General features: G+C 38.7%; 1 protein-coding gene and 1 long non-coding RNA gene across 2 annotated transcripts in view; one reads left to right on the forward strand and one right to left on the reverse strand.

Moving 5' to 3' along the window:
- The window catches only part of LOC140155355 (uncharacterized), an 86,676-nt gene extending 86,343 nt beyond the window's left edge, over positions 1 to 333 (forward strand). The window contains exon 2 of the long non-coding RNA XR_011859377.1: positions 244 to 333. This is a non-coding gene — a long non-coding RNA (uncharacterized lncRNA). The remainder of the gene's footprint in view (positions 1 to 243) is intronic.
- Positions 334 to 2,594: 2,261 nt separating this feature from the next.
- On the reverse strand, positions 2,595 to 12,591 carry LOC140155356 (uncharacterized). Its single transcript, XM_072178170.1, has 4 exons — positions 12,520 to 12,591; positions 6,030 to 7,486; positions 5,178 to 5,341; positions 2,595 to 4,340 (listed from the first exon to the last, which is right to left on the reverse strand). Exons 2-4 carry the CDS (start codon positions 7,459 to 7,461, stop codon positions 3,426 to 3,428), a joined length of 2,511 nt encoding a protein of 836 aa, XP_072034271.1. The 5' UTR covers positions 7,462 to 7,486; positions 12,520 to 12,591; the 3' UTR covers positions 2,595 to 3,425.
- Between the last annotated feature and the right edge of the window lie 22 nt (positions 12,592 to 12,613).

A 12,613-nucleotide genomic window follows, 5' to 3' on the forward strand; every position in this document is an offset into this window, starting at 1 on the left:
TACCATTCGTAAGATGCTGTGAACTACCAAATCACAACAGTTTAAAATAATTAATAATTTAAAGAGAAGCCCTGCCAGAGCAGTTCTTAGGGTGAACCAAACCTGTTTGCTTGTCAAATTAATCAGTGACAAGGTATATCTGAATTTGACAGGTGCTAATTGATGCAATAACATTAAAACATCAATTAGCACCTGTAAAATTAAGAGATAACCTTGTCACTGATTAATTTGATAACCAGGCAGGTTTGGTTCACCCCAGAAGAACTGCTCTGGCGGGGCTTCCTCTTTAAGGCAAGTGAGATGGCAGGAGCCATATTTTTTAAGTTTCAACCATTTAACTAAGAAAATGAATTTTAAATTGTTTCCTACAATACAATATGCGTAAAGAAATTAAACCCAAGATCCAACAATGGGTTAAATCCTTAACTTCTTAAGGTCCGTTCATACTACCACTGCATTTGCGATGCGTTGCTTTGCGATGCCGATATATCGATTACTTTTTGCCGCAACTCAACGCAACTCCTCGCATTTCCAAGTTAAAATGTATTTAACTTTATTGCGACATCTCAATGCAGTAGTTTGTAGTATGATGCAGTGCGGCAACGCACCACATTGCAAAGCAACGCATCGCAAATGCGGTGGTAGTATACAATGGGTTCAAATCCTTAACTTCATATACAATAGGTTAAATCCTTAACTTCTTGGTGAAATCTACACATACCCCAGGTTCCATCGACATAAACACCAGAAGTAATTATAATGATACCTAAGGTGACAAAAAAATCAAACACCCTGTTTTTCGGGACAGTCAAAGTGCATTTTGGAGATTTTGTTATTTTAGCAGTATAAAAATGTAAAAACAGCAATTTTATTGCAGAAGTGTAATTTTGAAAATTGTCAAAATTTGTTTGCAAACATTTTTCAGAGTTTTTATAGATTTGTCAAGCTTTCTGTTATTTCTAAGAGTATTTTTAGCCTTTAAAAAATCCTAACTGATCGACCCTACTTGGGAAAGTCTGTCCACCCGCAGGACAGGGTTTTTTTTATTTGCCACCTTTTCCAAATCAATAAACCACTATATTACATGTTGCCATACCCAAAATTTAATCAGGTCTACAGCAGGTGTATATTGTGTCTGTAAGCAGGCCTGGAAAAACTGGGTAACTCGGGCGGCCGTGAAATTTGGGGGCTCACAGGAAATCCCGGAATTAAAAAAAAAAACAAAACATTTTTTTGGCAACTTTGGAGAACCACTGGAGTACGAGATCTATTCTGATGCGCTAGGATCATTCACAGTTAATTTGAGAAAAAAAATGGGAAAAATTACCAAAAAATTTCAATTTCTTATCCTATATGCAAACCACTAACTAATGTTTACCTCTTCATCTACAACATACCGTAATGCATTTATAATATGTGATAGATGAAGAGGTCAACATTAGTTAGTGGTTTGCATATTTAGGATAACAAACTGTAATTTTTTTCCTTTTTTTTCTTCAAATTAACTGTGAATGATCCTAGCACTTGAGAATAGGTCCAGTGGTTCTCCTAAGTCGCCAAAAACTCCAAAATATGAAAAATGGTGCACCAAATCGCGCCATTTTGGTGTCATTAAAAAAAAAATCAGCTTTGGAGGGGCACATCCCCTCCGGCACCTGACGCCGCTAACGCACGCAACCAATTATAGTGGGAAATATGGTTCACTAAATTATTGGGTACCAGGAAATTTACATTTTTCCAGCCCTGTCCAAGGGGGTGCAAATCCCAATTAAAAGGCCCACATTTTCTGTAAAAACATTGAACATCAGCCCTTTATTGAAAGAAATATTCACGAAATATCTGCCCTTTTTAAAAGGAAAAATTAACTTTTGAGCCTGCTACACCCCTCCCCTCAATAAATCCATCCCCCCAATAAATCCTGGCTACATGCCTGCTCATTGCCAAGTAGGAAGGTGGTTTTAAATGCAATAAATAAATATAGAAAAATATAATACTAAATTATGCCATGCCAATGAAGTACCTTAAAACTATATTACAAAATACAAAAATTCAGGTTGTGAACATGATTGAATCAATATCCTTCTTCCATACACCAGGGACTGCCTTTTGAGGAGAGCAATCGCTCTCTACTGCTCTCCTTAAATCTGATATAGGAGAGTGATTTTAAGCTCTCCTTAGTTGACAATTCTCTAAACCCAGACCTAATTCTGGGAGCTCAGTCAGTTAAAATCTAACCATTGCTATAGCCTTGATTTATTTGTCTGGTCTTGTTTTGAGTTCATAGAACTTGACCAAGTATTACTTACAGAATTTAACATATGTCAACTAAATAGCAATAATCTTGACCAGATGCTAAATTCTAAAAGTAATGCTTGCTTAAGTTTCTGTGAATTCAAATCAAGACCAGACTAATAAATCAAGGCTATAGCGATTTGAACTGACTGGAGCCCCTCTGGTTTATGTTTTGGGGGTCAAATTTTGGACAGGCAGTTTTGGCGAAAATGACTGAACTTATCAAGCCTAGCTAAGACCATGATAAGCGCCCTCTTTAGCAGGGACTGTCTTTTGGAATTTGCAAGATTGCTCTCGCTCTCCTCAAAAGTCAGTCCCTGCTTTAGGTGTCTTAGCTAGCCACCTGTCTGCCCGTGGAAAATGATGGACAGACAGGTGGCTAGCTAAAGACCCTGGTGCTTATATAGTTTGTTCAACCTATAAATGGCAAAATTATTTGGCTCTGCCTAATTGCTGACTTGCCAATCTGGATTGGCCAACTTAGTAAAACACCAAAGAAGCACACTTTCAGTTTTAATCCTTTTTATATCATAATTTTGCATTTGTTGCTATAAATTCACCTTCATTTTCATAGTGCATTATTAATACTTTGATTTTGGTTGTGAGTTCAGCCAAGTTGTGACCAACATTCTTAAGACTTTCAACAGGTGACTGGAGAACAAATCAAAATTCCTGCCTATTTTATGCTGATTACAATTTTATATATAAACATTGTAGCGCACAATCACTCAAATCAGTTGACTTTGAACACAACTGTATGTGAGTCTGCGTATACATGTATAGTCCAGTTGCTCTACGAAAAAGGAATAAAATTCAAAACCACTAATTCCTCCAATTATCCCCTGCTGGTCCCCTATTAATAATAGAGCAATCAACATGGTGTGAAAAGTGTGCCAGCAGGTTTCATAATAACATTATTACATAACAATTTTCTATCTTTTGTTTGTCCACTGTGGTTATCATTGGGGTGGACTTGGCTAGCTGGGAGTAAAATTGGTCAAAGGAGTTACATTTTGTAATTACCAGTAATTTGGGCTGGATTTGTATCCTTTTTGGTAGAGCAACTGGACTATATATAGGTAAGTACCCAATATAGAATTAAAAGCATGGAAATAGTCTGGCCCTGTTATAAATCATAATGAATTCCATTCTTGCAATGCTGCAATGAAATCAAACGCACTTATCTTCACCCCATGATTGGCAATCATCATACGACTTAATGTAGTGGCCTCCGTTCCATGCTTTTCCATGAATTCTTGAGATTGTCTCAACATCTGTCTAACCTCTTCATCTGCTTTCCTACACACCCCTGGTATTGTGACGGCACAACGCAACAGTCGGATCATATTGGGGCATCGCTCGACTCCTTTGGGAGTCATGGGCACCTGCTTCTGAATCTTACCCGGATTGATCTTTTCCGACACCGCTTTGAGCGAGTCATTCTTGTGATGAGTAAACAGAATCATCTTCATTTCTTGATACTCCGGAAACAGGTCTTTCTCGGAAGACACGTCAAGAAACGCTGCTGTGAGTTCTTGCAGGTCTTTTCGTCCAAACTCTCCTAATTCGGATTCCTTCTTTGAAGCCAGCACCATTGGATCCAGACTTTTGAAAGATCCTCTCAGCATGACAGCTTTTTCTAGGACGTTGCACCTTGTATCAATCTCCATGCATATGCTCTGGATCAAATCCTCCCGCATTTGATTCGATCGTTCTTGCTGTTGTTCAGAAATATTAATGCTGTGATTGCAGAAGGTTTTCTTCTCAACGTCTACACCTTCTGTCAATCGTCTCTCGTTGTCGCCAGGATGCTCCAGTACATTGTTCAAGCATTCTGTGAGATGTTGGCATGCTTCTTTGGGACTCTTGCAGTTGAGTTGTATTTCAAGGTCATTTAGTATTGGAAGGCAATCTAAAAGAAGATGTACGAAGGCAAGGAACTGGTATTTCTGTAGCTCGTCTTTAAGCTGCTGTGCTTGGGTGTCTTTCTGTGCAGTTGCTTCTGTTTCAAGTACTTCTATTAAGGTTGGCCATGTTGAGCAAACAACCTGATATAAAAACAAAAGTATATGTACAAACCTTTATACACATCTTGTTTTGTTTTTCATATATGAGTCATTCACTGTTTTATGTTTTTTGAACCATTTTAAAAGATGTGGAATTGTTTTGTAGCTGTATACATTAAATTGAGAGCGTTCCATGAAGTCTGTACTTTTGCAAAGGGAATTACTCCCACTGACAGCAAACTACATGAAACTTTTTAAAACTCTTCAAGTACAGCATAAAATGTTCATGATCAGCAAATTATATAAAGACATTAAAGAGGGGTAATACAGCTATTGTGTAATTTCTAAAAATTCTTCCTTGGTCCAGGTACACGCTAGTGAACATCGATTGCACAGAAATGGTGAGGTCATGTATCTGATTTCCCTGTGCGATATCAGTTGGATGAAATATTACAAAGCAAACGCATAGTAACAATACTGTGTGAGTTTTGTTTCCGAAATGAGAACAATAGTCTGCATATTGTTATGCAGCATTGTTATGGTAAATAATAGTACAACTTATTGTTGCTAATGTCAAACTTGTCACACAACTAAATGAGAGCATGATATAGTGTCCGCTTCATTTACCTACGTCATCAGCCAAATGGGGGAAGAACACGTACGAGGCTGAACTTTACCCACACAATTTCTCCTTTTTAGGAGAAATACGCATAAAAAAATTGCAACAAGTGTCAACTTGTAATGTAATAATTATTCTCTTAGAATAGAGATAAACTTGTTGTTGCAATAGACCTGACCTTTAAACATGTTCAGGGGCCAATGACGCATACAGTATTAGGAGGTTTTTCCTGCCCAACGACTATATATTGTAATACCAACCTTGGCTGTTTTCTGTACCATGATCCATGGAGGCATTTGTAAGCCATCCCATTGGCACAAAGGATCATTGACTAGTTGTTTGAGTGGTTCAACTGCCTGCAGCTTGGGAGAAATACTCTGCAAGTAGGTCACAAGTCGTCCTAGTAAATGTTGATACTTGGTACCTGCATTATGAAAAGATATTTCAAAAAATAAATCTGCTGCATCTTTTTTCAAAGTAATAATTTAAAAGATATACACCATCATTGATCCAGTTATTTTCATTTTCATTTTCATTCATTCATTCCATCTTTACTCTTTCAATACATTAAGTACTGGTCTCCCAAGAGGTCCAGGTAACACAAACAATATATTACACATACCAAAACTGCAAAAACTCTCTCACAATGCATTGCAAATTTTAATTCCAATTTGGCTTATTACAAATTATAGATCGACATGTATTCTTGGTCAAATTTGTGTCACACCCAACCAAATCAATTCTTGTAAAAGAAGCTGACAGTAGCGGATGGCAATATGTCACATTATGTCAAAACCTAAGCCATCGCCATCTACCACTCCACTACTTAAACACAGGGAACATCCAATGTCTTTTAAAAAAAAGTGCAGATCAAATTAATAATGATGATACTATACTACAAGATTCCTATTGTGGCTGCCTGGACGGTACACCATCGCCAAGGTACCCGAATGGTACACTAAGAGTACCTATACATTGTACACAGTACCAATGCTGCTACTGCACAGGACCCGCACTGGTACTAGACTGGTGCTCCCCTGGTATGTCAGGTACCTTGGCGACAATGTACCTGTGCAGGTGGCCCCAATAGGAATCTTGTAGTGTACACTTACCTTCTTCCAGTTTCTGTGTAGCCAAAGAGAGACATGTATTCCATGTTGGATGCCTTTGCGCCGAAACCAGGACGATCATATTAGCACTGATATCAGCAAAACTCTTTGCCATCTGCCAATGATGAATACCACTCGAGGTCACCAACTTGCCATTCTTCTTTGGACATTGTATCTGTACAGCAACCACTTTCTGCATTAGAATGTCACATTCCTGAAGCACTCTTAACACCTCCTTCACAGCTTCATCAGGCTTGTCTTCTGACACAATTATGGTGGCCAGGAACCCCGCGTAGACATGTCCTTTGTGTGTGTAGCGGGCATGTATGACCAGCTGCATCTGGAGTGGTTGAAGATCAGCATCTGGATATTCTTGGATGATGATACCGATATAGTCACAGTGACTGATCTTATTATACAGATCTTCTTGCACGATACGAGCCAAGACATCGTGCATATCGGCGAGACTTTCATCGTCCCCAAAAGCGTATTCAGCTTTTTCGTCACTGGCCGAAGGCTCGCGTAAAATCAGAGTATGGTTGGGTTGTTTTCCAAGACGAAGTTCCTTAGCACCCAAGTCATTGCATGCATCTTGAAGAGCCATCATTGACTGATAGACCTGAGTAGGGGTTTTGTCACATGCATTCTGGGCTGCGTAAAACGCGGTCCGCAGTGCTATGATGAGGGCTGTTTCAGAATAAAGCATGTTTTGCGACTCAACATCATCATCATCATCATCATCAATATGTGGTGTCGGTTCCAGTGACGGTATAGCACCATTTTTAGATTTATTTGCAGCTAATCTTTTAACAATAAACTCGGCTTCAACATGGTCTTTACTGACGTTGTGCATATGTAGTGACGTCTTGTCAAAGTGTCTAGAACCCTCTGTAGCAAATTCGCCAACCTGACCAGCTTGCTGACAAATGCGACAAAACATTTCTTTTGACCATGCATCATATTTGAGCCACTTAAAGTCCTCCGTCCATGAAAATCTAAAGCGTAAATACTGTTTGCTCTCTGCACTACCTGCTCCACTCCCAGCTGATGACGGAGTTTTAGTGACGCTATCTTCCTCCCGTTTCAGTTTCACACGTTTCTTTGGCAATACTATACCATCATTTTCTTCTGTCCAATCCGGATCATCATCTTCATCTTTTTTATGTCGAGATCTTTGTGGCTTCTGCTGCTCTGCATCCATTTCCTCTTCTTCTTCTTCATCATCTTCTGATAAACTATCATTTTGAGATGCTGTCCCGACTTCTCCTCCAAACCAGTAGCTGTAACTTGCCGCTGTTGAGTCTGATGTGCCTGCCTTGTCTTCATCATTTGTATCATTGTCAGTCATCCCATTATTATTGGTCTCTTCTTCTGGATCTGTCGGCCAAACCACTGGTGTGTTCTCGTCCAATTCAGGAGGCAGTTCTTGGTCCATGATGAGCGGTGTGGAGAGAAGCTTTCTGTTTATATGAAATGAGATTAAATACAAAATACATCATTGTGTAAAAGTGACAAAATGGTAACAATGTTACAAGAACAGCTCTGTGTTGCACGCAAATCAGTGTACCGGGTACCACAACATTTCCACTTTTAAAGTACCGTTTTCGTTCCATTAACCACCCATGCCCCTACATATAAGTGCCCATCCATTCACTTAACAACAAGCAAATTTATATTAGTTTATTAACTACCCATGCAAATCTGAATCATGGTCTGAAAGATATGATGCACTGATGATGATCGATGAAATATTTTGGGCCTTTTATATATTGTTGGCCTAAACAATGTCTTAAATATAATTTCTTAAATATACATGTGTTTTGTGCCTATGTAAATTACTCATTGTGTAAAGCTGTGTTTATACCCATGGGTTATTACTCATCATCAGACTGAATCATTGTCGTTTACAACTGCACAAGTTACGTGTGTAATTTTAGATAACGTTGACCGACAAAGGGTGTCAATATAGGCCTCACGTGTCGCTTTTGAAAACAGCTAATCATGCGCATGCTCAGCATGCAAACACGACAGCGATTTTGTACACTGATCATGCGTGCAATTCAGGTTTCTGCAAAAGCGATTGAGTATAAATTAGGGGTTCATTCATAGGATTGAGGGCATGCCCGAAATCCTATGAATGAACCCGTTCATACATACCCAACATTCTTAGCAATTCAATACAGATGAAAATAATAAGGGTTTACAAGTTTAAATAACATTTCCATACCGTTTTCCTTCATAAATTGGAAGAAAATGTGTAGGCCTACTTGCAGGAAGCAGCTCAGCTCATGAGGTCAACGGTCGGGAGTCAACGCGTGATACGCAGTAATCTTTTCGCTCCGCGTGAGATGGGCGCGGTGACATGCGCTGTACGCAACACTAGCAAATCGTGGATCGTGTTAATTGGCTTCAACGCTGCGTGACGCAGCTTGTTTATGCCTTCATACTGGTCATAAACGGTATTTATGACCAGCAAAAAAGAGCGCAAATCCAATCAGAAACGTCGTTATATCGTGAGTATGTATGAATGCATCTTTAGAAATGACCAGCGATTGTGTGTTCTCAAGTGGGTTTTATCATGTTTATGTTAGTGACCTGACACACATTTGTATTAATTCGATCAAGCATTGAAATGCTTTCATTTTTTGTACCGGATCATTCAAGCATGCTCAACAAATGTTTCAATGTACAATTGTACATGTAAGTGCTTCTGGCCCTAGTAGAAGTAAAAATGGATACTATGGCCAGAGTTCTAGGGCTAGGTGGGGGATAGGGGGGTCATAAAAAAAAATAGCCTGCGATAGGGGGGGGGCAAGAATGGCGGTATACATGTATACCTGGGCACAATCAAACTTTCACCATTGGCACTGTACAAATAATTAAGAGAACACACCAGGTACCACCACCATGAAGAATGGGAAACCACCAACCAACAGTACACACAGAGCTGCTCACATTACAACCCATGCACTGAACTGACCAATCAGGTGCATGGATTTTCAAGAAAATTTGTTCTGGACTATGAAAAATGCTCATGCATATTACTTTTGTCCATCAACATTTGACTGTCTCCACTTGTACTTCCTACACAAGTAGCTTGAATAAACCTTAAACTTCCGTAGAAAAACTTAATTTGAAAACCTCAGAAAAACTTGTTGTAATTTTTTACAAAAAGCCCTTGAAATTGGAGTAATGTTGGTTCCACTTACATCAGTTACATGTATTTCAATGGGATGTAATTTGAGCTGGTGATGTCATTGGGTTATAATGAGCTGTGGTTGATTCAGTTGCATTGATAAGTTGAATTTGTACAGGAGTTTGCTTGTGCTGGGGGGCATAAAAACTGACTCGGTCACCGACATAAATCTATATTTGGTCTCATGTACCCATACCTAGTGTATGGGTACATGGTATAACCAGGCATTCAAACAGGCACGGAGAGAGCTGTCAAAGAGTGTATATTTCAAAACATGATAACTACACCAGTTATAAAAATTCCTGTATACCTACCACTTTCAACTTGCATTAAAAGTCCTTATTCCATGTCTGAAAAATATGATCCCCAATTTGTACTCACTTTGTTCAAGAAAGTTTAAATATCCACAGTCAAATTTCAGCTGTATATGTTCAATGTATATACTCCAAAACATAACCCCAAATCATGATTTCCAATTATTACACCTCAATACAGCCCAAGGCAGTGCCTGCAATAAAAAAGTCACTGATGTGTCCACAGAGCATTTAATCCATAGCACCCCAATGTGTGCAGAAAGAAATGAAATGGCAACACTTTCTAAATTGCCAACATGTTAACTCCTCATTGGTTAATGCTTGCATGCTTGAGTGGAGGGTATTTCAAGACATAGCATGCCATGCATGTGCAATGATGTGTGCATTCTTGCACCATTATCTGGAACATGTGCATATTATCATCATGCTTTGAAGCAAAGTTCTTATTCTCTGGACTAGGTGGTATTGAAGAATAGGACAGCCAATGCAAGGAATGAGATGGAAAAAACACCCTATCCTGCATTTGGGAAGAAGCCATCTCCCAATGAGTGTGGTTGGGAGTTGATATGGCAATTGGGAGGCTTGGCCAAGCACATTGTCATAAAGGTCAGAACATGCTATGATAACATCTCTGATCAATTCATGAAAGTTGGACATTTAGGAAGCTGCTGCTGGGAATATTTACATGAAATTGTCATTTTGAAGGAACATACATGTTGAAAATGGATTCTATAAATTCTTCACCATGTGCTGGTCAAGCTTGAGCAAACATGAAATGGTAAGTGAAACATATTTGGGAGAAAATTACAGCTGTACATCAAAGGTGGCATGTTTTGGTAGTCCATTGGGAAAGTGAATTAGTATGATGTTCTGAACATAATACAAATCCACCTTTCAGTCTGCCGCCTGGACAACCAATTCTTTAGAAATGCTTAGTCGCGCTAAAAGTCGATCGATACATGTAAAAATCAGCACAATTCAGAGATACACCTTTTTGCTATGAAATTAATTTTCTCGGTCAAATATAAAGCAATATTTTTTTTTTCTTCAGTAATGTCAGTTAAAAACTTGGTGCTTGGATATACATTTTTTTAAAATCCTGGTGTTAAAATTAAGCATCAAATTGTGTCTTTTAGTGTGATATTTTTGATTTTTATAGGCCTTGAATTCGCCTGCGAGCTTTTTACGGAATTCATGTTTTAGCGCCTCAAACTAACATAGTTTGCTAAAGAAAGATATTTCCCACCTCTGTAAAGCACATCGTGTGGGTCTATATGTTATAGTTTTGTCAGAATTTCCGCTTTTTGTTTTACCCTTTTTCCATGCAGTCTCCGAAAATGTCAAACTAAGTAAAAGTAGGCAATGGTGAGTACTTTTATCTCGAGAGCAACCAGCTGAAATAGTCGATATTTCCTTTGTTGTTATCCAGGTCAATTTTTCATTGAAAGCAAATTGCCCGACCAGCGATTAAATCCCCAATTGGGTGTTCTGGTTAAACATGATCAGTAGGAGCGCTATAGGTCTGGGAATTTCTTTGCTATATTGAAGTTCTGGCAACACTATAGCCATGCCGGTATTCCTATTAAACCCAGGGATATCGATCCACAATGCTAGTACTAGCCTTTAGATTTCACGTGTTGATTTAGAAATTTTTTTCAGCCGACATTGAAAGATGGTGAAATCAAAACGGAAATTCTGACAAAACTATGATATATAGCTCACGGTGATGTGCTTTAGAAAGTTGGGGAAAATCCTTCATTAGCGAACTATATTACTTTAAAAAGCTAAAAGGTTGATCCAAGAAAAAGCTCATGGGTCGAGCTGAAGCCTATAAAAATCGAATATCTTACACTAAATGACTGAATTTTAGGCCTAAGTTTAACACCAGGATTAAAAAAAAAAATCAGTATCAAGCATTATAGTTTTTCCAGCCATTTACTAAAAAAATTAAAATTATTGCTTTTCAATTGGCTGAGAAAAAAAATTTTACACTGAAAAGGTGTAACTCAAAATTTTGCTCATTTCAACACCAATTTCGATCGTTTGTATTGCCTCATTAAATGACTGAGTGAGCCTTGCAGAACAAAAGAATCGGTTGTGCAGGTAGCTGACTGCTTTGCCAAAGAATATGACATCCCGCTCATTTTTTTTTTCAATCATGATTCATTGTATTGTAATAATTCAAATTGTATTGACAGTCACACAGTGTTGTGACACATGACAATTGGAATATTCGACAATTGATGACATTTTGAAGACTGATGCCGCAGTCTAGTAGTGTTCCACACAACCAATACGCAGTATTCAATTTCAAATTCAACTTTACAGCAAAATGTTATAGAGCATGACCATGAATGATCATGATGACCATGTTTTTCATTGATTTAATACACATGTCACTTGTATGACCCACCCTATGACCCCCGGGAGTGGTGAGTCACTTTACATAGGTGCGTCGGATTTAACTATACCTTGACCCACCTGTGCGCCTAAACAATGACTGACATGTGCCGACAATGACTGAGCCCCTGGTCAAAATTGTGACGCACATGTTAAGGATTATGACTGTCCTCATGACACAAATTTGACTCACCATTTTAGGCATTTAGGTATTTTGACTGACACTGATGCGCCTAACCATTGACGCACCTAGGTAAAGTGACTGACACTGACGCACCCCTCGGGGTATGTTGTGACGCACATATTGAGTAAATGACCGTACCCTGTGTCACTAATTGGTTGGTAAATGACCCAACCATGACGCACATCCCCCGGGGTCCTAGGGTGGGTCATACAAGTGACATCATCCAATGATCCATTGTCTTCCGAATTCTGCAGTCATGCAGTAGGGCCTACAGTGTACAACTACAAGTCAGTTTTTAAGCTTACTCAAAAGTCAAGATAAAATAAAAAATATACTGCATGACGACTTGTAATCAATGTTTTTGTTATCATACACAAATTATAGCAGCAAAATACATACATAACTCGTATTCAACTAGAACTAGAGAACGGATTCAGATCATTTCAAGGACGTTTTGCTGTCGATTTTTGTCTCCAGCGCTCCTAGGATTATC

This window comes from Amphiura filiformis, chromosome 6 (assembly GCF_039555335.1).
Source record: "Amphiura filiformis chromosome 6, Afil_fr2py, whole genome shotgun sequence".
Taxonomy (NCBI): domain Eukaryota; kingdom Metazoa; phylum Echinodermata; class Ophiuroidea; order Amphilepidida; family Amphiuridae; genus Amphiura; species Amphiura filiformis.

Bases quoted from the DNA above. Each gene is read 5' to 3' on its own strand.
- LOC140155356 (XM_072178170.1), bottom strand. From the start codon at position 7,461: ATGGACCAAGAACTGCCTCCTGAATTGGACGAGAACACACCAGTGGTT. The intron at 5,342-6,029 runs GTAAGTGTACAC...TTCATAATGCAG, and splicing joins TACACAGAAACTGGAAGAAG to GTACCAAGTATCAACATTTA. The intron at 4,341-5,177 runs GTTGGTATTACA...TTTTTATATCAG, and splicing joins TGGTACAGAAAACAGCCAAG to GTTGTTTGCTCAACATGGCC.